Source organism: Podarcis erhardii (genome assembly GCF_964252035.2).
Source record: "Podarcis erhardii genome assembly, chromosome: 2".
Taxonomy (NCBI): domain Eukaryota; kingdom Metazoa; phylum Chordata; class Lepidosauria; order Squamata; family Lacertidae; genus Podarcis; species Podarcis erhardii.
The window spans coordinates 34,120,513-34,144,878 of record NC_138498.1 but is presented as its reverse complement, the minus strand read 5'-3'; the positions used below and the strand labels follow the sequence as shown (position 1 = coordinate 34,144,878).

The 24,366-nt window shown below is 47.2% G+C and overlaps 1 protein-coding gene across 2 annotated transcripts; it reads left to right on the top strand.

Annotated features, from left to right (window-relative positions):
- Positions 1-2,783: 2,783 nt before the first annotated feature.
- LOC309335695 (uncharacterized protein) lies at positions 2,784-23,399 on the top strand. 2 transcript variants are annotated; one of them, XM_081850950.1, is made up of 5 exons: positions 2,784-3,884; positions 9,280-9,398; positions 14,089-14,187; positions 14,808-14,972; positions 21,924-23,399. In XM_081850950.1, the coding sequence occupies exons 1-5, from the start codon at positions 3,848-3,850 to the stop codon at positions 22,068-22,070; spliced, it is 567 nt and encodes a 188-aa protein (XP_081707076.1). In that variant the 5' UTR covers positions 2,784-3,847; the 3' UTR covers positions 22,071-23,399. The 2 variants fall into 2 exon arrangements, with proteins under 2 accessions (XP_081707076.1, XP_081707075.1); XM_081850949.1 differs by having other exon boundaries at positions 2,787-3,884; positions 9,277-9,398.
- The last annotated feature ends 967 nt before the right edge of the window (positions 23,400-24,366 follow it).

Below are 24,366 nucleotides of genomic sequence, written 5' to 3'. Positions count from 1 at the left end.
GGGCGGGGAGTGTTAAACAAAACCAGCTTATGCTTTGGGGCCATATTTTTCCAGGTGCTGTGTATGCAAAAGTACACAGCTGTTGGGTTCTTTAACGCCGTAGCTGCTGCACTAGGTCTGCCTATATAACCACATTGGTTTCATTCTTTGGGGCTAATGTAGCAAAAATCCTCTCAACCAGGGTTGGTCAGCTGGTGTTGGTGGTGAGCAAAAGACCCACAGCTTGGTTTTTGATGGGCTATCACCACCTGACGCCATTTTGGTTCTTCACGTGCTCTGCAAGGAAAGACAATGCCTTGTCATTCAAATGGAAGCTGGTGAGATTGGCATCTGAATCTTAGTTCAAGATGAGTGAGGGGACAGGATCCTCCACTCTCTGAAGGCAGCTGGCTAGATTAAGTGACACAGGGCAGTTCTGTCATCCAGCATCTGCTGCCTGAGATAACTCCCTTACCCTGCCTAATAGTAGAGCTGGCTCTGAACCTCTTACACACACACACAAGCTGTGACCTCTGATATCTGCCAAGTGCCAAGAAGTAAGAATCTTAAGATTTCTTCTTTGCAAATGCGAGCATCCTTCACAGTTTGAGGATGAGCACTCTAAAATCTGTAGAAGACAATGGCCCCTGCTTTGTATCACAAGAGAGTTGATGGTATCGTGGATGATACGGTTATCAGCAATAGGATTCACTGAACTTCATAAAAGGTGTAGTCTGCTTCTGATTCAAGTAACATATGTTGTTGGTCTTTATTTCAGTTTTGGGAGGGGCACAAATACAGTGGTACCTCGGGTTAAGTACTTAATTCGTTCCGGAGGTTCGTTCATAACATGAAACTGTTCTTAACCTGAAGCACCACTTTAGCTAATGGGGACTCCTGCTGCCGCTGTGCCGCCGTAGCACAGTTTCTGTTCTCATCCTGAAACACAATTCTTAACCCAAGGTACTATTTCTGGGTTAGTGGAGTCTGTAACCTGAAGTGTATGTGACCCGAGGTACCACTGTAGAACAATTACAAATGATTGCCGTAGCTGAAAAGTGTGTACTGGCTGTGTTGCAATCTCTTCACCATGCCTTCAGTGTGCAAGCAAGAGTTGCTTTCTAAAGGCCTGGTTCTAGAAAAATTGTCATTCTACCTTGTCCAATAATGGTGAGGTCTACAGAATTTCCCAGTTGTGCTGGGCTGGACTGCCCTTTTCTCATCTGCACAAGCAAGTTGAAGTTTCTTGCACTGTAGAACAGTGTTTCTGAAATTTGGGTCTCTAGCTCGTTTTTTGGGACTAGAATTCCCATCATCCCTAGCTAGCAGGGCCAGTGGTCAGGGATGATGGGAATTGTAGTCCAAAAGCAGCTAGAGACCAAAGTTGGGGAAACACTGCTGTAGAAGGTCCTTTGAAGGAATCTTCTTCTGTAAAGCAAACAAACATCTGGAGGGGGAGGGGGAAGGGTCCTGTCCCTCGATAAACAGTTGAACCAGCAGAGGGAGCTTCATGTTAGAGTCACTGTTGGAGCAGCCTTTTTACATTCTACAAAGCAGCATTGTGAGGGAGGTGTCAAGTGAAAGGTTATTGTAGTGTGATACTTGAACACAAGGGTAGGCACTTAGCATGATGAATGAGCCTTCTGCATTTCCAGAACCTATGAAGTGTTAAGGCCCAGCGCACTCACCTGCCAAACTCTCAGCTAGTGGGAGGTCTTCAGTTGTAACTCAGAGGAATTTGGCTGCCGCCAAAGCTGCAAATGACTTATTAACTAGAGTTAGTTAACTAGTACGGACTGTTTGTTCCTGCTGTCAGTGCTGCTCCCTAACTTCAGACACTGAATGATACTAAGAATTAATATGCTATGGATTGTTTTGAATTGATTCCTTTGTATCAACCCTGTAAAGAAGTTTATTAATACAAGCAATGTAAAGAGAGGAGGGATTTAACTAAAGTAGGGATTGGGAATTTAATTAAAAAAATATATTTATTAAATTTTCAATTTTTACAAATTCTTTTAAAATACAATTCTTTTAAAATGCAGTCTGAACCACTCTCATATCTGTTGACTTCCCACCCACCTCTTTCACGGTGTTTTGGACATGTTAAAACGTTTGCAGGATCTGAAGTATAGCAACAGATGAGAATTTGTAGTTTAATAATGCAGAGTTAATGTATATAATGGATGAAAATAACTAACGCAGCAGAATTCACTCTCATCCACCCTCTGGTGGTGCTGATTTAGGAACGGCCGCTGTTCTCGTCACCCATAAACATGCACGGAAAGAATATGGAAAACGTCAAGACTTTTTTAAAAAACGCAATTGTGTTGGTGAGGCAGCCATGCAGGAACGAAACCTCTGCGGCCGCTTCCTCACCTGGGTCTGCAGAGCTGAATAAGAGGTATACTCCGGCCTCAGGTGTCCTTTCGGGTCAAGTTGGAAGCTGCCTCTCCCAAAAGCGTTACAACAAGGGGGGAGACCAATCTGACGCCATCCATCCATCCATCCATCGGCCGGTCGAGCGCTTAGAAAATTTCAGGTGCTTCACAAGTGAGCAACAACAACTGCTATGAGATCTTTGGAAAACACTTTAATGCAGACTCTCTTCTTAATCGTCGATTTAAATAAAATTCCTCTTGCCCGCGTAGCTTTGTTTCTCAGGACGCCTAAAGCTCGGGGGTAGGGGGATATCAGGGGAAACTATTACGATGCGCAATAAAAAACCCATTGACAATGGAACGCCGGAGGAAGCGCGTTACTTTCGCTTCTCCCCCCCCCGCCCCGTTCCTCCCCACGTGCACAGTTACCATGACGACCGCCGACACAATGTTGCATCCGGAGAAGGTAGCTCTTTTCACTTCCCACCAATGGAGGCCCAGAGCGTTGCCTCCGCGACCAATCAGAAGCGGAACCCGGGAGATCGGCGCAGGAAGGCGGTAGAGGGTGCAAAGATCTCCCCGCGAGGCTGGAAGGGGAGCCGTGCGGGTCGCAAAATCCGAGCGAGGGGGTTGTTGCTGCTGCTGCTGCTGCTGTTGCTGCTTTTGTTGCTTCGGTTTGCTTTTGGAGGAGAAAGCCCATTGCACTTCCCGGCCCCACCTCGGATGGGCTTTGCAAGGCGCACGTGCAACTCGGCTGGGCCCGGGATGCCGGAGGGAAGCGGCCAGGCCCAGGAAAAGCCCCGCAACCTTTCTGGAGGCTCCGATCGAGGGGAAGCAACTGGATCTTTAAGCCGGCGCTTTTGAATTCTCTCCAGGGGGAGCCTATGGAGAGTGCAGACCGCGCTGCTGCTGCTGCTGCTGCTGCTGCTGCAACCCTCGTTTTGCGAGGGGAGCGTCTCCGAAGCCAGGTATCTGCCGAAGGAGCCGAGCCAAGCTCTCCCCCTGGCGCGCTCACCTTTGGAACAGCTTATCTGCCCTAAGGGAGACCAAGGACGGAAAGTGCAAAAAATTACTCCAGAACCAAGCAGCCCAGCGCTGGAAGGAAGGGGAGAGAGCTCGGAGCCGCCTCCCTCCGGGTTCCGGAGAGCTTACTGCCCCGAGAGTGCGATGCTAACCCCGGGAGCGATGCAAAGAAGAGCAGGAGGGGAGCGATAAGTTAGGAGCGCACGAAGCCAGTCATTGGCCGGACCGGGATCGAACCCGAGGAGAAGCCAGAAGGAACCGGACTGGGCTGCACGGGCTCCGTCGTGGCGGGGGGGTCCAAAGCTAACGGAACTGGAGGGCTGGTGAATTCGCCGGCGGGGACTGGATTCGGGCGGATTCCCCTCCTCCATGTGGAGCCACCAAGCTGGAAGGGATCTCGCAGTCGACCAGAGTTGAGCCAGCCGAGCGAGGCGCTGCCCCACCCGCCCACCGCCCCTGTTCCCATGGATAGCAGCGTCGTGGCGATTATCATAGCCACCAGTGAGTCCTTGCATGGCTTTCTCTCGCCTTTAAATCGGGATGGATGCTGGGAGTTGTGGGGGAGTCCTCTCCCCCCCTCCAAATGAGACTGCCTCCCCCTGCTTGATTATGTCCCTGGCGTTATACTTCGCTGTATGCACACACATAATGTGGTTTTGGTTTGGCACCTAGACACTGTTTATAGCCCCTTCAGGGAAACTGGTAGATTCAAGTGCTTGGGACCTGGTTGTTTATATTACAGGCAGGTACTACTGGGCAAAGTCTTAGCCTTGCAGAGGCAGCTGCAGGTTTCTGCAAGTCACAGCTTTTGTGGCAGAAAGGGTGATTTCCTGCTGTGAATGCTAACTTAGGTTATGTTCTCAGGGATGCTAACTTAGCTTCTGGCTTGGCATCCCTCTGCATTGTGGATTCATCACCCATGTTGACCTCCTGCCCTTCGTGTGGGTTACTGGAGGAGATGAACTACAGTATTAGGGAGCTCTGTTAGCATTGGCAATGGCTCCAGGGATTGGAAGGGCTGGTTCAGTGCATCAGGAGCCCTTTTGACACTCCCACAGAGCTGTAAGGAGCATGTAGGGATAATGTTCAAATCAGGATGGTGGAATCCTGTTTATGTATTTGAATTTCCTGTGATTCCTTTTCTTCAGTATGTTTGAGTAGAAGTTCAGCAGAGAATGATGCGAGCAGAATGGTACAGCTTATCAGAGGAACTTAAACTGGCACAGAAATATAGAAGCTTTGGAGAGCCACTAACAAAGGTTTCTGTGAAGTCAAAAACTTGCATACAGTGCTTCTTTCTATACTAAGCAGCTGAACTAATGAAAGGTATCACTTTTTCCTGTTTTGGCTTTCGATTGGATAAAAATATTCTAAGAGGTTTCCTACAAGAATTACAGCTCCAAGCTCTTTTGTGAGCAAAATACTGGTTGGAATTTGAAGAAGCATCTGGGATCACCTGCTAGAGAGACATGATTGATGACTGTCAATCACCTGCTCCCCATTTCCATATTGTTGTGCCCTTTTTTTGGGATGTGAGAGTGATACATATTTTGTTAAACAAGCCTTGGAGTTTCATAGTGTGACCTGTGCCCTCCTCTGAGGTCTGAAGTCTTGTGTTTTCCACCCACATAGTAAACTGCCCATCGTAGATCATTATCAAGGCTCTCCAAAGACGCCTGCAGAGAAGGATATCCTTCATATTATTCAGGCAAAAAGTACAGCAGCCTATCTGGAAGCATTGCAAAAAATATTAGTCAATATGCATTCTCCCATTTTCCACCCAAAGATGCCCAAGCTGGTTAGCAACAGTAAAATCAAAATACAAAATCAAGTATTGAAAACAGAGCATCAATTAAATAAATGACGAGGCAAACAAAAATGACATATACAATTAGCCAGTTTGACTATAAAAACGGTTATCAGAACAGGCATGTTTTCAAAAGGCAGCAAATGATAATTAAAAATGGCTCCAAGGGCCAGGCTGCTCTCCCAGGGCAGAGAGTTGTATAGCCCAAGTGAAAATTGCTGTATTCCTGTCCAACATGACTCACGTACAGGTGAGAGACACAGAATATGAAGTATAGAATTTTAAAAAGCCTTTCTCATCCAAAGCAAAGATTAGACCAGCAATTCCCTTTATGAAACTGTTGGGAGTCAGAGTGATGAAATAAATTGGCCGTGTTGTCTGTATACCAGCAGGAGAGAGCAAGATTTGTTTATTTGTCAGTGGAAGCATCGTTCATTGCATCCCTGTTACTTTTCCTTGTTTGGAAAAATCTGGTGTTCCAAATGAAAATAAGAAAAGGCTTTTTTAAACCAGGGATGGGAATCTAATGGGCTTCCAGTTGTTGTTGGGTGACAAGCTCCACTGACTTAAATAGACGTAAGTCCAGCAAATTCAGCACAGATGAGAAGCTCCGTTCTGCTGCTCAGTTCTGCTGACTCCACATGGTAGAATAAGGACAATTTCCCACCTGCAGACAAGATTGTTCTATCAAGATCTAATCTAGTTATAACTCAGGCTGCTGCATGCATGATCCCTGATCCAGCATGCCTAAACCAGAATATGTTAAAAGCCCCCCCAAAATTAATATATGTTGAAGGTGGCAGGGCTTTTTGAACAATGGCCCTCAAATTTGCAGATCAAATTCTTCCGCATTAGCTTCTGAACAGCCTTGTTCTGATAAAGCAGATGGAAACACAACAGAATGATATTTAAACTTGATTTCTCTTGCATAATCACCTATGGTCAGCAGAGCTACTTGGAAGTACGGTAAATTGTTAGTCTGAGGGGTGCAAAGTGGACATGCTTGGACTTTTCAGGGTGGTTTTTGTTGTTGCAAAAATGAATGGATTACCATCTTAAGTGAAATAAGGAAATATTACCATCTGGCTGTCATTGGAAAGCAGAAATATGAGGAATGTGAAAATTAAGAGATTAAGGTCGCAATCCCAAACCTGTTTTTACTCCAATCCTATTAAAACCAGTAGGGCTAATCTGAAGTCAGTATGTGGTGGAATTGCAGGCTCCTGGGACCCAAAGTCCCCCAGTGGTTTAATTGCTGCTGTTTTCGTTGGATTTTTTGCTAGTTGCCAAATTTCCCTGGTGTCATTCAGCTATTTGTTGAGGGCTTACCTCTTGCTAAGCGCCTCCAGAGTAGAATAAAGGCAGGTCCTGCCCACAGGTTTATGTTCTAAGAATATGTGATACAAAGGAAGAAGGCAAGGCAGGGATTAATGGGGAGAGAGGAAAGCACTAAAGAAAATCCCAGAGGACTTTTAAAAAATCCCACAAAAACTTATTCAAGAGAAATGGAAAATGTAACTACAGAGAGAGAGAGAGATTTTGTGGGGTTGGGGGCTTTTTATTATCCTAAGCCAAATTCCAACACACCTTGGAAACTGGACACATCCAAGCCATGTGTGTCATGTCAGGAAAAACCAACTCCATTCTGCTTCTCTGTGTCAGTTTTGCATTTTGTGCCCCAATAGTTTCTGTTGGCTGGACTAAAAAATGTGCCTCAAATACCTGACTCCTTTAGGAATCCTTTGGAATCCCCGCCCCCAAAAGTTATTTTTGGTTTTCAATACTCTGTATGGGCACTTAAAACTGCTCCCCTGGATCAGTTTTATTGTATCTTTACCGTAGCACATGACATTGGTTGCAGTAAATGACTACCCAAATAATAGCAGTTCATCTGAAATGTTTGTGATTTTCTTTAGTCCCAGGTGGTTGGTTTTTTTTTTTGGGGGGGGAGACTGTGCCAGGGCTGGGTGGGACTGGAAGTGAGAAGTGGCTGGAATTTGGGAACGGTGCTTAATACTATGTAGGTGACACAGTATCCCAGAAGGACTGTGTTGAAGGTCTGCATCTGCATCTCTATTTTATTTTATTTTTGAGTGGTGGGTGTTGAAAATGGGGCAGCGAGACAGGTTTAGTGCTTGAGAAACTAGCAACAGGCTAGCTGCATAGTACTCTCTGGAAAGCCAACCACGTTTTACAGTTTACCTCAAATCACCCGGATTAGATTGTGCTACAAGCAGTAGGGCCGTGGTGGCACTATAGCAGAGGCAACGTACGATAAGGAGGAAGTGCTTGGAAAGTTTATACAAGTGAGCTGCATACCCAAGGGAGCACCATATCTGCTATTGCTGGGCACCTGCTAAGGGGTAAAGGTAAGGTCCAAACCACTGAGCCTCTTGGGCTTGCCAATCAGAAGGTCAGTGGTTCGAATCCCCGCTGTGGAGTGAGCTCCTGTTGCTCTGCCAACCTAGCAGTTCGAAAGCACACCAGTGCAAGTAGATAAATAGGTACCGCTGCGGCGAGAAAGTAAACGGCGTTTCCGTGCACTCTGGTTTCCATCACGGTGTTCCGTTGTGCCAGAAGTGGTTTGGTTATGCTGGCCACATGACCCAGAAAGTTGTCTGTGGACAAATGCTGGTTCCCTTGGCCTGAAAGTGAGATGTGTGCCACAATTTATCTCATAGTTGCCTTGGACTGGACTTAACCATCCAGGGGTCCTTTACCTTAAGGGGCAATTTGGACCAGAGGGTGGAATCTCAGGTTCTGCTTGTGGGCTTCCCATGGGCAGCTGGTTGTCTGTTGTGATAACAGGATGCTGAATTTATTTATATTTCTACTAGCTTAGTACCAAATCTGTGCATGGCCCTTTACAGAGAAGAAGTTTTACAGGCCCATCTCCGATGGGGCTTACGAGCTAAAGCTAGATTGTCATGACCTATGTTTCATGTGATAGATAGCCTGCTTAAGAGAGATTTAGACAACTTCCAGCCTCTTAAGATTAGATATACAGTGGTACCTCAGGTACGCTTCAGGTTACAGACTCTGCTAACCCAGAAATATTACCTTGGGTTAAGAACTTTGCTTCAGGATGAGAACAGAAATCGCGCGGCGGCGGCAGGAGGCCCCATTAGCTAAAGTGGTGCTTCAGGTTAAGAACAGTTTCAGGTTAAGAACGGACCTCCGGAACGAATTAAGTTCTTAACCCGAGGTACCACTGTATTTCTATTCTTCCTGAATAGAAAGCTTTCACATTCCTACATGTGCAGAGATTTGGTTGAACAAGAGTATCACTCTCAAACTACTGGAGCTCTGTGATTCTCTTTAAAAAAACACACACCCAACACCAACTCGCCTACCAACATAGATTGATTCTGGCCATGTAAATGTGACAAGTTACTAGTCCACAAGCATGCTTCACAGCCTACCTTTCCCACAGATACTTGTGGCATATTGATGGCTTTATTTGATTAAAAATAGCAGTTTCTCTTATCAGTTCACAGAAGCTTCTTTACCTAGTCAGAATGGAAACCATTTTTACTTGCCATAGGTGCCTGTTTACAAACTTGGTCAAATAAAAGAATTCATTGACCATCTTTGCATTTCTTAGTGGTGCTGGAATGCCATAAACCGCATTGTTGTGTCTGCCCCGAGGCAGATCGCAACCCGATTCAGTTTGCTATATCTGCATTGGTGTGTTTTGCTTGTTTTTTAAGAACTGGGCACCTGTTTCTGTCTACCAAGGGCTGGAATCTCAGTTATGAGAGAAAAGTTGAGACAATTAGGAAGGCTTGAAAAGTGTGCTTTTGGCAGCTCCTGTTTCCAGTCTTCTCCAGGAGCATTTGGGTACCTGTTTCTGTCATTCGTAATTCCATTGTGGCCATGTAGGTTCCCAAAGTCACTGCTCCTAGCTAGGGATGAACTCGGTTAGGATGCCAGAGGGCGCTAAATCGGTGGCTCTCTCCTGCCCCCATTTAGCCTTGCAGTGTGTACATTTCCTGGAGACTTCAGCCAGGATGTGAAGCCTGAGGCCTAGTCCCAGGCTGTGTGGGACACCCTCACCCGTGTTTCCTCTTTTCTCTTCCTCGACAGCAGTTTCTTCCTCCATCTTCATCGTGGCCATTTTGGTGCTGCTGCTGCTTTTGTACCACCGGGACCCTCTTTGCTGCCAGTTCCTGTGCTCTTGCCGTTTCTTCCAGAGCCCCAGTCAGTATGTGAGTATCTCCACTTCCCTCTTCCCTCCTGTTTCAATAGGCCTTGCATCCGAATGCACCCACCTGCCCACCCACCACATTTCTTTCTGCTCCGGCTGGGATGGAAGGAACCAAGGCACCCGCCCAGCTCAGCCTTCCATAGGGTCCCATTACAGGTTTGTACAGAATGGCCTCGGGGTTTAGGCATTATTATGATTATTATAATTCGTTGCTTACTCCTGGCTGGAGAGCAGCTCGAGGCCTATTTGCAGTTCTCTCCTGCTGGGTTATAGTGTTTACTCACCAAGACACTCCCTGGCTCCCCGCTTCCTTCCCACTCTCTTCCACCAACAAAGCCCTTTCACCTGAGCGTGTCGCCAATGGGCGGCTTTTGAGCATGGCTTGTGCTGTCGGGGGGCACGTTATTGAATTTTGAGAGCACGAGAAGGCAGCACCAGGAGTGACGCAGGTCGCCAGGGCGATGGTGATATCCCCCTGCGCCTAAGAGAACTGCACTCCTCCTTAACTCTCTGGCACACTTCTTTCTTTCTTTCTTTCTTTCTTTCTTTCTTTCTTTCTCTCTCTCTCTCTCTCTCTCTCTTTCTCTCTTTCTCTCTTTCTCTCTTTCTCTCTTTCTCTCTTTCTCTCTTTCTTTCTCTTTCTTTCTTTCTCTCTTTCTTTCTTTCTTTTTTGGCAATGATGGATCACAGCAGGGAGTGCTACTGTAAGGCACGGGTAAAATACAGACAATGCCACTCTTGGTTGCTGGTATCCTGGCAACCAGCATTATACTTTGCACAGCTCACGATTGGAGACAGCCACAGAGAGAACATTTCCCCCTATTTTTCTTCTCTCTCACTCACTCACTCACTCACAAACCCTTCCCCTCTCTCTTATGCACACACACACACACACACAAGCTTTTTTGATGACTGCTGTTTGAGGAGCACCTGAGCAACTTCATGGCATTTCTCTCCCCACCCCACCATGCATTAGACATTTGAAAGACCAAAAAACCTGGGCAGCCTGTGTATACTTTCCCCCTTGCAGGTTCAGACCACCAAAGGCCTATCTAGCCCAGCACCCCGTTTCTCCCTACGACCAGCCAGAGAGTGGCCTCTTGAGAAGCCCCCAAACAGAGCATGAGAGCAACAGCCCTCTCTCCCCCCAAACATGTTCCTTAGCAACTGGTATTCAGAGGTTCCCTTCAGCGAGGAACAAATCCCTTTATTCGTTTACATTTGTACTTCTACATATTCACATATGAAACTGCTTGTGGTAAAAAGTGCAGTTTGGCCACCAGAAGCAGTGAAGATGGCTCACTTAACTCTCCTGGAAAGGAACCATCAGGGGTGACTTTCAGGTAATTCCTGGCAGATAGCAGGAATTCCTTTACAGGATGCATGTTGGTGTAGATATAGCCACGTGGCAAAAGCAAGAGAAATCCCACAGTGCTTGTAGTCCAGAACCCAACATTGATTGGAGGGTGGCAGCAAAGACTCAGAATTGCTTTGAAGTAACAGAAATTTGCCATGTCCCTAGTACGGCCAAGAGGGCTGTGACAAGGGTTTCCTCAGCCCAATAAGTTTTGTGTATCACGTTCATGTTCAGGGACAATTGAAATGCTTTCCTAATTAAAGCTTGTGTTTTTGGGTCCAGGTGTCACATCATGAAATCAGGCCAGAATTTAGGAATGCTCAATTCAAGTCATGTCAAGATGACATGTTTGATGGGTGTGGTCTCTCCTGATTTTTGCTGGAGGAATTGCAACTTTCCAGTTGCGGCATCCCCTCCAGTTGGGAACTTTCCTTTTGTTTTCTCGAGACTGCCATGCCACTACCCTTGTGGGCTTTTGTGGCACAGGAGGTGACACCGTTTGAGTTGATGGGGCCCAGGTGCAAGAGCCTCTTAAAAGTTTGCTGCATGGTGCTTGTGTGGGAAAGTGATCATTTCTGGCCTCCAGCCATGCGGCCTCCACTATCCCAGATTACTGTGTATAGCATGTGTGCATGCAGGTTATCATACGGTGGCAACCTGCTGTCAAAACACTGCCCTGCCCAGTTCGCCACACTACCCCAAAGGCTTCTGCAAGTGCGTCGGTGGTCCCATGCAAGTGGAACCTTTGGGTCTGTGGGGGGAAGCGAAGCGATTGGCTAAGTGCTGTGCAGCATCACACGTAGTTCTGCTGGGGAGAGCTCAGGGCCATGTGCCAGATTGGCAAGCCCTACCGAGGCAACGCCCGAGCCTTGTTTGCTTGCGGCTCACCTTTCGGATCCCAGGTTCGGATTTCAGAGCTTCGGGAGCTGGTGCTACGTTTTGCTTGCTCCACCTGTGGAGGCTTAGCTTGAACAATGGAGGTAGTTTCTCAGAGGCTCCGTTGCAAGAAACCAGAAGGGAAGGGAGAAGAAAGTGAAATGCAAAACGGACCCTTGGAAACTCACATCCCGCTTTCCACAAGAATATGATACGTCGTACTGGCCGACACGTATATAAATTGCAGTTTGCTGACCCATCACGTCCCTCTTTCCTTGCCCAAAGATGTTAATTTTCCCCAGAGGAAAGGGATTATATCTGGAGTCAGGTCTGGGCTCATTTAAGTGCTACACCAGACATTTGCAAATCATTGAATTTCCCCTAGGCTCTCAATAAGGCCAATATTGATGTACAGTGGTACCTCGGGTTACAGACACTTCAGGTTACAGACTCCACTAACCCAGAAATAGTACCTTGGGTTATGAACTTTACTTCAGGATGAGAACAGAAATTGTGCGGCGGCGGCAGCGGGAGGCCCCATTAGCTAAAGTGGTACCTCAGGTTAAGAACAGTTTCAGGTTAAGAACGGACCTCCAGAACGAATTAAGTTCTTAACCCGTGGTACCACTATAGTATAATCACTCCTTTCAAGTGAGCCCATGGTGTCCCGTCCCGTCCCGTCCGCCGCCCCCCCCCCCCCTGATTCCATTCAACCTGTTCCTTCTCTCTTTGGGTTTCTCTGCTCCCTTCTTGCTGTGATGGATCTCTTTGTGGCTCTGCCTTCTTGCTGTGATGGATCTCTTTGTGGCTCTGCCTTCTGTGCCCTTTTGCAGGTGTTTGCTTAGTAGCAACTCTCTGAGTCCAAAGTTAGAGGGAGGAGGAGCTGAGATTGTACCCTGTACTGCAAAGGCCTTCAGCTGCGCATCCTGGATGTTGCTGGACCATACAACTGCCTTGGTCGAGCTGGCTGGGTCTGATGCGAACTGTAGTCTTAACAACACCTTTGAAGAACGCTGCTGTATCCCCTTCCTTTGGGAGGTGGGCTGGCACCAGCGAGGACTTCCTGTTGTTCTCAAAACATGCCTCTCTAGGAGAAGCAGTGTGTAGAGCTCAGGCATAGAGTGGGAGGTCTGGGAAAGACCAGCGCTAGGGATTTCTGTAGATGATTCACTCTTATCTACAACCAAGTGGCTTTTATCACTGCTCCAGGCCTAATGTCAGAATCCCATATACCAGCGGTTGAGATGCTTTACTGCCGCCACCTAGGTGAATCATTATGTACACAGACAACATCCTATGCTAATGGGAAGGATGTTTCAGCTGCTGCAGTTAAATAGCCCAAATAACCAAGGTGGCTCACACACCAAAACAAACAAACAGACATGGTGCTGTAAGGTGCTGGATTACATATCAGAGGCTAGCAACAGACAGGAGGTAGATTGGGATCTGCTGGGGTAGTTTGCAGTCTGTTGACAATGGTTTCCTACGCTGAAATATTTACAGGCAGCAACAACGAAAAAGGCTTGCCCACTGCCACCCGCTTTCCCTTTAAAATTAGGCTGAGGAAAAGCTTGGGAGGAAATGAAGGGCTTTTGTGTTTGTGAAGGGGACAGCAAGTTCAGTTCCTGCCCTGAAAACAAGTTGGCTGTGCCTCAGGTGCACAGTTTTCTTTTAAGTTTCTTCTCCCATCAGCCACAACTTTGCACTTGGGTGGTTTCTCAGGTTTTTAGTAAAAAAGATGGTAGATTCCTCAAGCCAGGAGCTCCTCCCTCATTCCTTCCTGAGAGGATGGAAGCCATCCCTGGCGTCCTCTGGCTGGTTGCCCAGGCATAACTTTCTGTTGCTCTCTGAGGCCTCTTCATGGACCAGGATTGATATAATTTTGCCACATACCAAAAGCTGGGGTTCCTACCTGGGTTTAGCTAGGAAAGTGTAGCTTGCTGGGAAGCTCTTGGCTCTAGAAAACTGCGCACTGAAGAGTGATTCAACGACAGCATCTGTCGGAGAAAAAAACAGCTTGTGAGCGTTTGTTTTCAGAGGTGAAACTTTTCAGTCAGCGCTCTTGTCACATGAACACGAAGAGGCTTCAGCTAATTGAGATTTGCAGTCATTCCGCTTCTGTGAAACACATGAGGTCCAGAAAGGCAGCTTAGAAATATTTTTAAAATAAAAAATTAAATAAGCACGGAGCTCTGGACAGGGTGGTTTGATGTCAAGGCCTTTCTGCCACCCTGACTCCTAGGAGGAGGCACGGCCATTTTGTTTATGACCCCAAGCCAGTGACTGATCTTGAGGCACAAGCTTTGGCCACGAGGAGCCTGTGACCTTCCAGGTGTTGTTACTTTTGATCTGCGCAATGGAACACATTGCCAGCTTGCTGAACACGCACCCTGGAGTTGCCCGAGAGGAAAGCTCGGCTTGTATTTTAACTTTCCTCCCTTTCTTTCGCTCCACGCAGGATTGCCCCCCTCCCTACTTCAGCAGCAATCAGCGTCTGGTGGGACCACCGTCGGGGACGCCGCGTCTGGAAAGCGCAGCTGAAAACCCTGGCGTCCAGGTGAGGGGGAGACTTTCCTTCCTGAAAGTTTGGGCGAATCACCTGTAAAAGGAGCGTGACCTGCGCAGGAGAAGAGGGCTTGATTCAGGAGGCCAGCCAAACACCAGGGAGGGAGTTGGAACCGCTGATGGTGGATCCCCAGGGGTTGTCCCCTCTAGGCAAGAGGTTGGGTGAATGAGGAGGTGGAATCAGGGAGAAAAAGCACCAGGTCCATGGGCCTGGTGGTTGTGGAAACCCCTGGGCAAGGGGCACGAGCCTCAGCAAGTGCCTTGTTGTGCCAGCACTTGTTGAACAAAGCATTGCTGGCATATTCTCTGTTCCAAGAACAAGGCTTCCACAGACCCACCATTTTCACAGTGTGGCTTTTATGGCTTTGCATGCATGCAAATAACACATTTCGACACCCAAAGAGGGAAGCATGGAGAGTATTGTGCTGCATGCGAGAACTGGCACCGCTTTGCTTTCTTCCGAAGGCTGCTTCTCCCATTATAGGCGAGTGGTGGATTTTTGTCGTCAAGCCAAATCCTAAAAAGTAAAGTGGGAAGGCAACAACGGACGAGCCCCCGAGCTGGGTGTATCATCCGGGTCCATTTGTTAATGGTGTCCCTCTGTGCGTCTAGGGAGATGAGCTGTTCTGTGTCGGACCCCCCAGCAGCTACCAGCTCCCACCGTGGGAGCAGCCGCGGCTGCCGAGCTACGAGAGCGTGCGGAAGAAGGATCGCCAGCGGGAGATCCACCAGATGATTGCCGAAAGGTTCGGCTTGTGGGCGGAGATCTCCCCAGAGGTAAGCAATCTTCAGCAAAATAATAATAATAATAATAAAACAACAACCTTCCACCCTACCACTATCTTAGGGTATAGAATTATCCCGCTGGCAGGTCTCTAATTATAGAACTTGCCCGGAGGTTCCTCCTCCTCCTCCTCCTGATACCTCGAGACCTGGCTCTATCTTTCCAATGGCATTTTTATCTTGGAAGGAACACAGTGTTCCAGGAGGCTCCAGTGCTAAGCCACTTGTTTACATTCCTTCTGGCTAATGATTCATCCTGTATCTTTTGGAAAGAAGTGCTTCTATCTTCCACAAGGAGCCAAAACAGACACAGTAGCAGCTAGGGATAAAGCCTCTGAGGCAGTGCAAAGTGCTTTGCCATGCCCCTGGCACTGTAGGAGCTGTTCTGTTGCTGCCTGCCCAAGGTCACAGGAGGGTTCTCAGACCAGAGGGCCCTCTGCCCAGGATCTCCTTTAACCTGGAGCTAGGAATATAGGAAACCTCAGGCCCAGAGACCCCAATGTGGCCCTCCAAACGTCTCTGTCTGGCCCCCAGGACTCTGCCCAGGCCACGCAGGTCCTTGCTTTGCACCCTTTTTGAGTGTTTCTGCCTGGCTGGAATGTGTCCTTCCACTCTGATAATGCCTCTTTCTTGCCTGGATGGAGGGTAGACAAGTGCGCAGAAACTTGCCTACTGCACAAGAGCAAGATTTACACCCACTGCTTTGCCCCTTTTGGCCTCTGGCTCCATCTGCTGCTGCTGCCATGTGGCCCTCGGAAGATTACCCAGAAGGAAATGATGTTTTTGGATGTAAAAGGGTTCCCTGTGTCTGCTGTAGCCAAGCAGTGATTCCCTACCACCCCCGAGACATAATGGAGGAAGCATTAGTGCTTGTACATGCATCCTGTTGTTCTCTCCGCTCACACGTTTTGTGTGTGTAGTGCTTCAAAGGTCTGCTAAACTTATTTGACCAAAGATTTTTATAGTGTACGTGCCTCTCTCCCCTCTCCTAAGGTAGGGTAGGCTGAGACACTGTGACTGGCCCAGGGTCACAGTGGTCATAATAAAATAAAATAAAATCTTTATACCCCTCCCATCTGGCTGGGTTGCCCCAGCTACTCTGGGCAGCTTCCAACACATATAAAAACTTAATAACAAACAGAATATTAAAACCTTCCTGATACAGGGTTGCCTTTGGATGTCTCCTAAAAGTTGTGTAGTTCTTTAGCTCCTTGACATCTGGTGGGAGGGCATTCCACGGGGAGGGTGCCACTGCCGAGAAGGCCCTCCTCCTGGTTCCCTGTAACCTCACTTTTCGCACTGAGGGGACCAGCAGAAGGCCTTCAGTGCCAGACCTCAGTGTCCAGGCTGAATGACGGGGGAGGTGGAGATGCTCCTTCAGGTATACTGGGCCGAGGCAGTTTACAAACTCAGCTGGGTTGTAAATTTCATTGAACTAGGCGGGGGGGGGGGGGAGGAGAGATTTACCGTATTTCTGAGTAGCCGTGTAGAGGACTCAAGCTTTGCTGTTGATTCTTCTAATGGACTTGAGCCTTACAAGTACTCTATCAAAGGAGCAATAATGGTAGTCAGCACTCTCGCAACCACTTACCATTTATATTGCCTACTTAAAGTGCTTTCAGCAGATAGGTGAGCCTTCATAACAACCCGCAGTCTAGATAAGGAGAGGCCCAGAGAGGATAAGCAGGGGCACGTGTTGCAATGAACGTTACAAGCTGATCTTTGTGCTTGGATCGCACATCTGCCCTCGGACAGTATTCATGATTTTTCGTTCTCCATCTTTTCCCTGCCTGATTTTAAGATTTGTTTTCCCTGGGCTCTGAACTCTGAGAGGTTGGTAGGCAAGGATGGTTTCTGAGTTTCATTGGGATGCTCACCACCCTGGTAGTTTGACAAGGTAGAGTAGGAAATAAACAATTGCCTGACTTTCAAAAGACACATGGGCAGCATGTAAATAAGTTGTTGTTGGCTCTGTGTCCATGTGTTAGGACAGAAAAATGGCTTCCTTAAATAAAGGCACAGAAAGGAATTTCCACCCTGCAGATCAGGTAGCCTAAACAACTTTAGGCCATCAAAACCACACCTGGCTCAGACTAGGGTAGGGCAGCCAATGTGTATTTTGTGTGTATACTGTTTGAGAGACAGACAGAAAACCTACAAAGTTGCCATATTGAAGGAAAAACAACAACACAGACATAACCAAGTGCAAGGCCAGTGAGAAACTGCATGCGTCCTTTGTCTTTAATTTCATTGCCGGTATTATCGTACTATATTTAACTTTTGACCTACAGATACTTCTAGTCTTAGTGCAAAGGTAGGTGCAAGGTTGGTCAGAATCTACGGGTAGATCTCTGGCTCATTTGTAATCCAGGCCACTGTTTTAACATGTGGCTTTAGCATATGGCTCTGTCCCTATTTTGGAGCACGTTCTCCCCGTGTGCCTGTGGCCTCTCGGTTTATCTATTAAGTGTTGCCTCTGGCACATGAAATTCTGCCTCAGTAGAATTCTACCTTTCCACAACCTCCAGAGTCCCTTGTTTCCAGTTATCCTTCGATTAATTAGATGACCTCAAGAAAATTGGGCATCCTATATCACAAAATCGCAAGCCATGGTTGAAGCCGAGCCTGCAAAGTTTAAACCAGCCACCACCAATCTGGTACAGTGGTACCTTGGGTTAAGTACTTAATTCGTTCCAGAGGTCTGTTCTTAACCTGAAACTGTTCTTAACCTGAAGCACCACTTTAGCTAATGGGGCCGCCTCCTGCCGCTGTGCCGTCGGAGCACGATTTCTGTTCTCATCCTGAAGCAAAGTTCTTAACCCGAGGTACTATTTCTGGGTTAGCGGAGTCTGTAACCTGAAGCGTATGTAACCCGAGGTACCACTGTACTTTCTTGATGTTCAGGACTTCAGCCCCTGCCAGCTGTGATGCAAGCGTCAATGTAAGCAATTAATCCGATTAATTGATGGAAAACTTCTTTATCTACAAAAAGGCACCACCACCCCCGTTAAATAGGCAGCGGTTCCCCCTCCCAACAATATATTTTTGATTCAAGTACATATAAAGATTACAAGATATGAACACAGGAAGCTTCCTTATGCTGAGTCAGACCATTGGCCCATCTCACTCAGCATCTCCCACACTGACTGGCAGCAGTTTCTCCCGGATTTCAGGCAGGGAGCCTCTCCCAGTCCCTTCTTTCCAGCCAGGGTTTGAACTTGGGACCTTCTATATGCAAGGCAGATATGCTCTACCTCTGCGTTATGGCAAGCGCCATCTTATAAGAGGCGCTTGCCCTTTTCTGCCTCTTAGGACGGGGTGCCTCTTCTAAGATAAGGTCTGGAATGGCACCTGCGTGCCTCTTCTAAGAAGAAAGTATGGTTCTAACTTTTAAACTCTTGGGTGGAATTCAGCGCTGCACTATTAACAAACCTGTGGCCCCCAAAAGTAACTTTTCTGATGCAGGAAAGATAAGAAAAGCGCACAGAGCTCTACTTTTCAGATCTTTGCACCCAGGACTGAATGTGCCAGGAAAGAAAAAGGCCCTAAAGTCAAAATCCATAGCTTGTGCAGCACACAAAAAACAACTCCCTGATAGCTTTTTTTGGAATAAATCAGAAATAAAAGAACCAATTGAATGCAATTAAAGCTCAATATGAATATTTAATACAATGTATACGTACCAGAGAACCAGTGTGGCATAAGGTCAGAGTGTTGGACTGGGACCTGGGAGAGGAGGGCTTGAATCCCCACTTTTACAAAAATTTTAGAAATTAACAAACCTGTCTGCTCAAGTATCTCAGCTTGTCAGATGGAAGAATCCCCCCTCTCCTCCCTCTTATGTGCTGTGGGGGTGTCTTTTGACACCTCCTCCAAGCCACCGAAGGGGAGGGGTGCAGGGGGAGACAGGAGAAACCCTGTTGCGCAAGCATAAATCACTGTAAAGCCTTCCAAGGGCTCAGGAGCGCCAACCTCACGGACCGCCTCTTTCCATATGAACCTGCCCAGACCCTGAGATCATCTTCTGAGGCCCTTCTTCATGTGCCTCCTCCTCGAGAGGTCCGGAAGGTGGCAACATGAGAACAGGGCCTTTTCTGCAGTGGCTCCCTGTCTGTGGAATGCTCTCCCCAGGGAAGCTAACCTGGTGCCATCATTATACACCTTTAGGCGCCAAGCAAAAACGTTCCTTTTTAACCAGGCCTTTGGTTCATCCAATTTACATCCTATGCCCTTTTAAAATGTAGGTTTTTTTGGGAGGGGTGGAGAGGGACTATTGGGTTGTTGTTTTTATTTTTATTAGATATTTTGCGAGCCGCCCTGAGACCCCCTGGGTATAGGGCAATATATAAATTCAACAGCAACAACAACATGGCTCTCTCCTTAGGTGAATCCCACCTCTTTTAGGCTGCAATCCTTTGTCCACTTGCCTCTGAGGAAGCCTGTTAAATCACTAGGACTTACTCCTGGGCAGACCTGTCTAGGATTGTACCGTTAACCAGTCAGTCTGTGGCCTTCCAAACTAGGGGACGGTGTGGGGGTGTGCACGTGTTATTGTTTTCGTTCGTTACTACATTACGCATTTTTCTGCTTTTTATATTGTCAACTGCCGCGTTATTTTCGGGTGAAGGGCGCTATAGAAATTTAGTAAATTTAATAAACAGTGTAACCTGTATATGCCTGCTCAGAGGAGCTGCAGCCTTAAATACATACCATTAAATAACCTATTAATGAAATAATCAAGTAACAATACAGTCGTAGCTCGGCACCTTGGGAGTCAAACGTTCCGGCTCACGAACGATTGAAAACCGAAAGCGAGTGTTCTGGTTTTTGAACTTTTTTTGGAAACCGAACGTCTGGTCAGCTTCCGCTATTGTTTCTGGCGCACCCGCGCAATCAGAAACTGATCGGAAGCCGCGCCTTGGGTTTCTGAACGTTTCGGAAGTCGACTGTAATACTAAAACATATTTAAAAATTGACTCTGTTTTATCTCTCTCCCCTGCCCCTCACAAAGGCCTTTTTTTAAAAAAAAGAATGTAAGGAATAGCTTAAAGGTCAGGTGTGTGATCAGGCTCCCAGCAGGGAAGTGAGCTGGTGTTCTTGTGTTAGAATATCCTTTTCTAGGAAGGCTACTCTCTTCCTGTAAAAACCTGGATGGAAGCAACTTCTAACCACCGTGAATATTTTCATTTGTTCATTTACCCCTGAGCAAAAGCAAAAGCAAGCTGGTGAACCTGGGCAGAGGCCCCAGTGACAGTTGCTGCTCTTCAGCAGTGAAGCAAACCAGAGACTGCTCTGGATTGAAGTGATCTCAGCAGAAAACCAGAGAACTTAAAGGGCTGGGGGCTGGGGAAGAAAACTGCCCATCTGATAATGAGGATTGCTGCAAGTCTTCTGCATCCTGGTTCTCTAGGATGTTTGGAGAGTGGGAGGTTACATAACTGAAAGAGGAGTAGCTTTCGGCAGAGGGACTGAAAAGGATGCGAGACCCGAAATGCTTGTTTCTAACAATGCACAAGTGCTTTGGTGGCAGAACTGCTGGGTTAATGGGGCATTGGATATAATAATAATAATAATAATAATACCCCGCCCTTCCCGGTTCAGAAAACCGGGCTCAGGGCAGCTAACAACTAATTTAAAACACTTTATTGATGCAACAAAAAACAGCATAAAATACAGTATAAAACATAAATAACAAATTCTGAATTCAAAAATCAATTTAGGGAGGAAATCCATCCAATATGAAGGCTGCTACAGCTGTTTGTGGTGGATGATGACCCGTGCTCTGAAAAGCGTGGTCAAAATGAAAGGGTTCAGGAGCTCAGACCAGATTTCCTAAAATCATACGCAAACCTTTACTAAAACAAAACTCCACAAGCGAGGGGGAAACTCCAAATAATGACACAGATTAACATAGCTCAGAAGGTAAGAAAACAGCAAAACTAACTTATCCAGGTAATTAACATAAACGCCTACACCTAAATCTCAATAGGCTGAGCAGCAGAACAAGATGCTTTCAAAAGCCCAAAAACCTGCTTGGCTGGCTACTGAGAACTCCCAGCAACCCAGGTTTTATGAGAACTTAGACCATGGGTCTAATTAACTTGTGACACCGGCCTTGAAACCTTAACGGGAAACAGCTGTATGTCAGCTCATTATTTCTGAGGTTCTAACCCATTCCCGTAAACCAGAGCTGCTACCACCACAGCCCTGCTTTTAACAGGGCCTGGGATTTGGGAGACCCTAATTCAAGTCCCCACTTGGCCATGAAGCTCACTGCGGGAGCTGGGACCAGTTGTTGTCTCTCGGCCAAATCTACCTCACACGGTTGGTTAGGAGGATAAAATGGCGGCATGCGTCTGAACTCCTTGGAGGAGAGGCAGGACATAGAATCTAATACAGTGGTACCTCGGGTTATGGAAGCTTCAGCTTACAGACTCCACTAACCCAGAAATAGTACTTAAGGTTAAGAACTTTGCTTCAGGATGAGAACAGAAATCGCACGGCGACGGCAGCGGAATGCCCCATTAGCTGAAGTGGTACCTCAGGTTAAGAACAGTTTCAGGTTAAGAATAGACCTCCAGAACAAATTAAGTTCTTAACCTGAGGTACCACTGTAGTATGAACAAACAGTGCAGTTCTTTGTCAGCATTGCACTGGGAGACACAGTGGAAGCGAATCAGCTCAGCTTCTGCCTCAGGAGCACACCTGTGGGCCGTGAATTGTGCGATGCAGTTGCATAAGGGGTGAGGCTCGTGGGACACAAGCTCACTGGTGTATAGACATTGGGCAGGGTAGGTGTGGTGGAGGCTGGTGGGTGAAGCTGGCACAATAACTGAGCCTTGGCACACATGCTGGGGAAAAACATTTGCATAGGCCAAAGCGGGCAGAGCCGTTTGTGGTTCTCTTGGGAGGCGGTATAACAAGCTGCTTCTTGTTTTTTTACAGTTACCGCCACCCTACGAGCAAGCCCTGAGGTACCCTGCAACTTTACCAGGAACTGGAGCAGGTTCGGAGTTGTCAGCTGGACAGAGCTTGCCGGACATGCTGCAAGCTTCGCCAACTTACCATGCTCAGAGGAACACTTCAGTGTAGGCTGCAGGTTGGGTCCGTCCCCCCAGCCCACCCCTGTGTCCGGGACAATGCCAGAGTTTGGGGTGTGGGTTTCACCTGCACAGCAGCAGCCTGCCAAACCTTTCCAGGTGCAAAAGGAACTGGGTGGAACTCTCCAGAGCCGACACAAAGCCAAGGGTTTTTTTGTTCCCCTTTCCTTTTCTTACTAGTATTACAGTATTGAGATCAAATGCTAGGAGATCGCCAGCTCTTTCTGGAACTGAGCCTGAGGACGGCTGGACAGTGCTGTGTACACCACTTGGGGGAAGCTGTGGTGTCTCTCTTTTGAAGTATCCAAGGCCGGAGGAGTTTTGAAGAGACTAGATCTAGGAACTCCTAGACGGAATCAGTTACCCTCAGGGTTGCCTTCTTGCCCTAGGAATTGAAAAGCCACGTAGAAAACCCTATGGAGATTTCAGCCTGCAGGGTCAAACTTTGGACCAAGCCAGTGAGAGGCTCCCCTTGTCATTTTTCAAGAGGCAGGCGCAACACTTCCTATTCAAAGGGCATCTTTGGAGGGAAACACCAGCAACCATTACATTAAAAAGAAAACAGTGGGAGCTGCCAAACTTGCAAAGTTGTTAAGCCTGAACAGGAGAGAGTTTCTTTTGTCTCTCTGGTTGTCTTAAGGAGTGTCGCTTATCAGGGATTGCAGCTTCAAATGACAGAATGAATGTATTTTGCCTCCAGCTGTTTCTACTGATTCTCCGACAAATTCCAATGAGGATTTCTCTCTCTCTCTCCTTTTCTTTCAAATGCTGCAGGGCAGTTTTGCAAGTCCAAATAGGACAGCAGAAGGCAGGATCTGGAGCTTCTGCAGGGATTTCCCTCCCTTCTTGGGAGTCTGAAGCAGCCCAAGGTTTTAGGGGCCAAGCCATATAACCAAGAAAGGGTTACATGCAGAGACAAGAGGGATCTCCCCCAGGAGGGGAGGAAGGTGGTTATAACTGATAGCTATCACTCCTGTCATTGTTTACTCTACTTGATTGCTCTGTCAGTTCGCCTCTTTGATTTTTGTTATCTGGATGGTTGTTGTTTTTTGTATTTGACAAAGAGGCTTTTAAAATGTTCCTAATGCCATTGTTAAAACTGAAACAATCAGATCAGGGAAAAAAATGTTTTGGGGGCCTCCTTTCAGATTCCAACTTGGTGAATGTATTCAAATGCTTGGGGGGTGGTTAGCCAAATTCCATTGTGTGGAATTGAGAAGGTCAGCAGTGACTCTTTTGTTTCATGCAGGTTCCAACCTATAATTATGGCGAGTGCAGACACACAACATTAAGGCTGAATACACATTATTTTATTCTAGAATCCATGGAGACTGAGTTCTTTTTCCTCCCCTATGAACTCCCCACACTAGCTAGCTAGCTACGTTGCATATTTTGTCAAGTGCTACTTGACAAACTAGTTTAAATTCCAGAAATAAAAGCTCACTGCAGATCAATTCTGCATTATTACCATTGGAAAACAGATGTAGGCACAAGGGAACTTCCCTCCATTTCCACACAGCCCAAATCTCCTTGGGCATCCACCCCCCCCCCAACCCTCTACTGCAGATATCGGCAGTGCAGAAGGTGCACAGAGGCTGGGGAAGTTCTGTTGTGTTGCCAAAGACATCCCATGTGAGCAGCGATTTTGGTGGATTCAACCTCACATCTACTGCGTTCATGCATGCATTGCATCATCTATTTTCCCTTTCCTTACTAGGTTTTTGTTTTTTCCAAATGCTGGTGTTTCCTGTGTATATGGCTGCATGGTTTCAGATGGTAGCATTCCCCTCCCACCTGAAAATCAAAATGGAGGGAGCTGCTACATCCCAGATTTTTTAAAAAGAATGGATTAAATCCCAAAAAAAGTAATGCGCAGGACGCAAAAGCAAACTGAGGGACACAGCCAGACACACAGGGCAGGCTAGAGCATGAAAGGGCAGCCTGCGGCACTCTTGGCTAGGAGCAGAATAGCCCAGGCGTCTCCCTAAAGCATTGCGTCAAGTCTGCCCTCTTGACTGTGCTAACAGCTCCTTCCCAGCTCAGTAGGCCAGGGTTTTTTACAAAACCAAACCACAGCAAGGCCACTAGCCCTGCATATTTATAATAAAGGTAAAGGACCCCTAGATGGTTAAGTCCACTCAAAGCTGACTATGGGGTGCAGCGCTTATCTCACTTTCAGGCCAAGGGAGCTGGCATTTGTCCACAGACAGCTTTCCGGGTCATGTGGACAGCATGACTAAACCGCTTCTGGCGCAACGGGACACCGTGAGGGAAACCAGAGTGCACGG

Bases quoted from the DNA above. Each gene is read 5' to 3' on its own strand.
- LOC309335695 (XM_081850949.1), top strand. From the start codon at position 3,848: ATGGATAGCAGCGTCGTGGCGATTATCATAGCCACCA. The intron at 14,188-14,807 runs GTGAGGGGGAGA...CTGTGCGTCTAG, and splicing joins CTGAAAACCCTGGCGTCCAG to GGAGATGAGCTGTTCTGTGT. The intron at 14,973-21,923 runs GTAAGCAATCTT...GTTTTTTTACAG, and splicing joins GGGCGGAGATCTCCCCAGAG to TTACCGCCACCCTACGAGCA.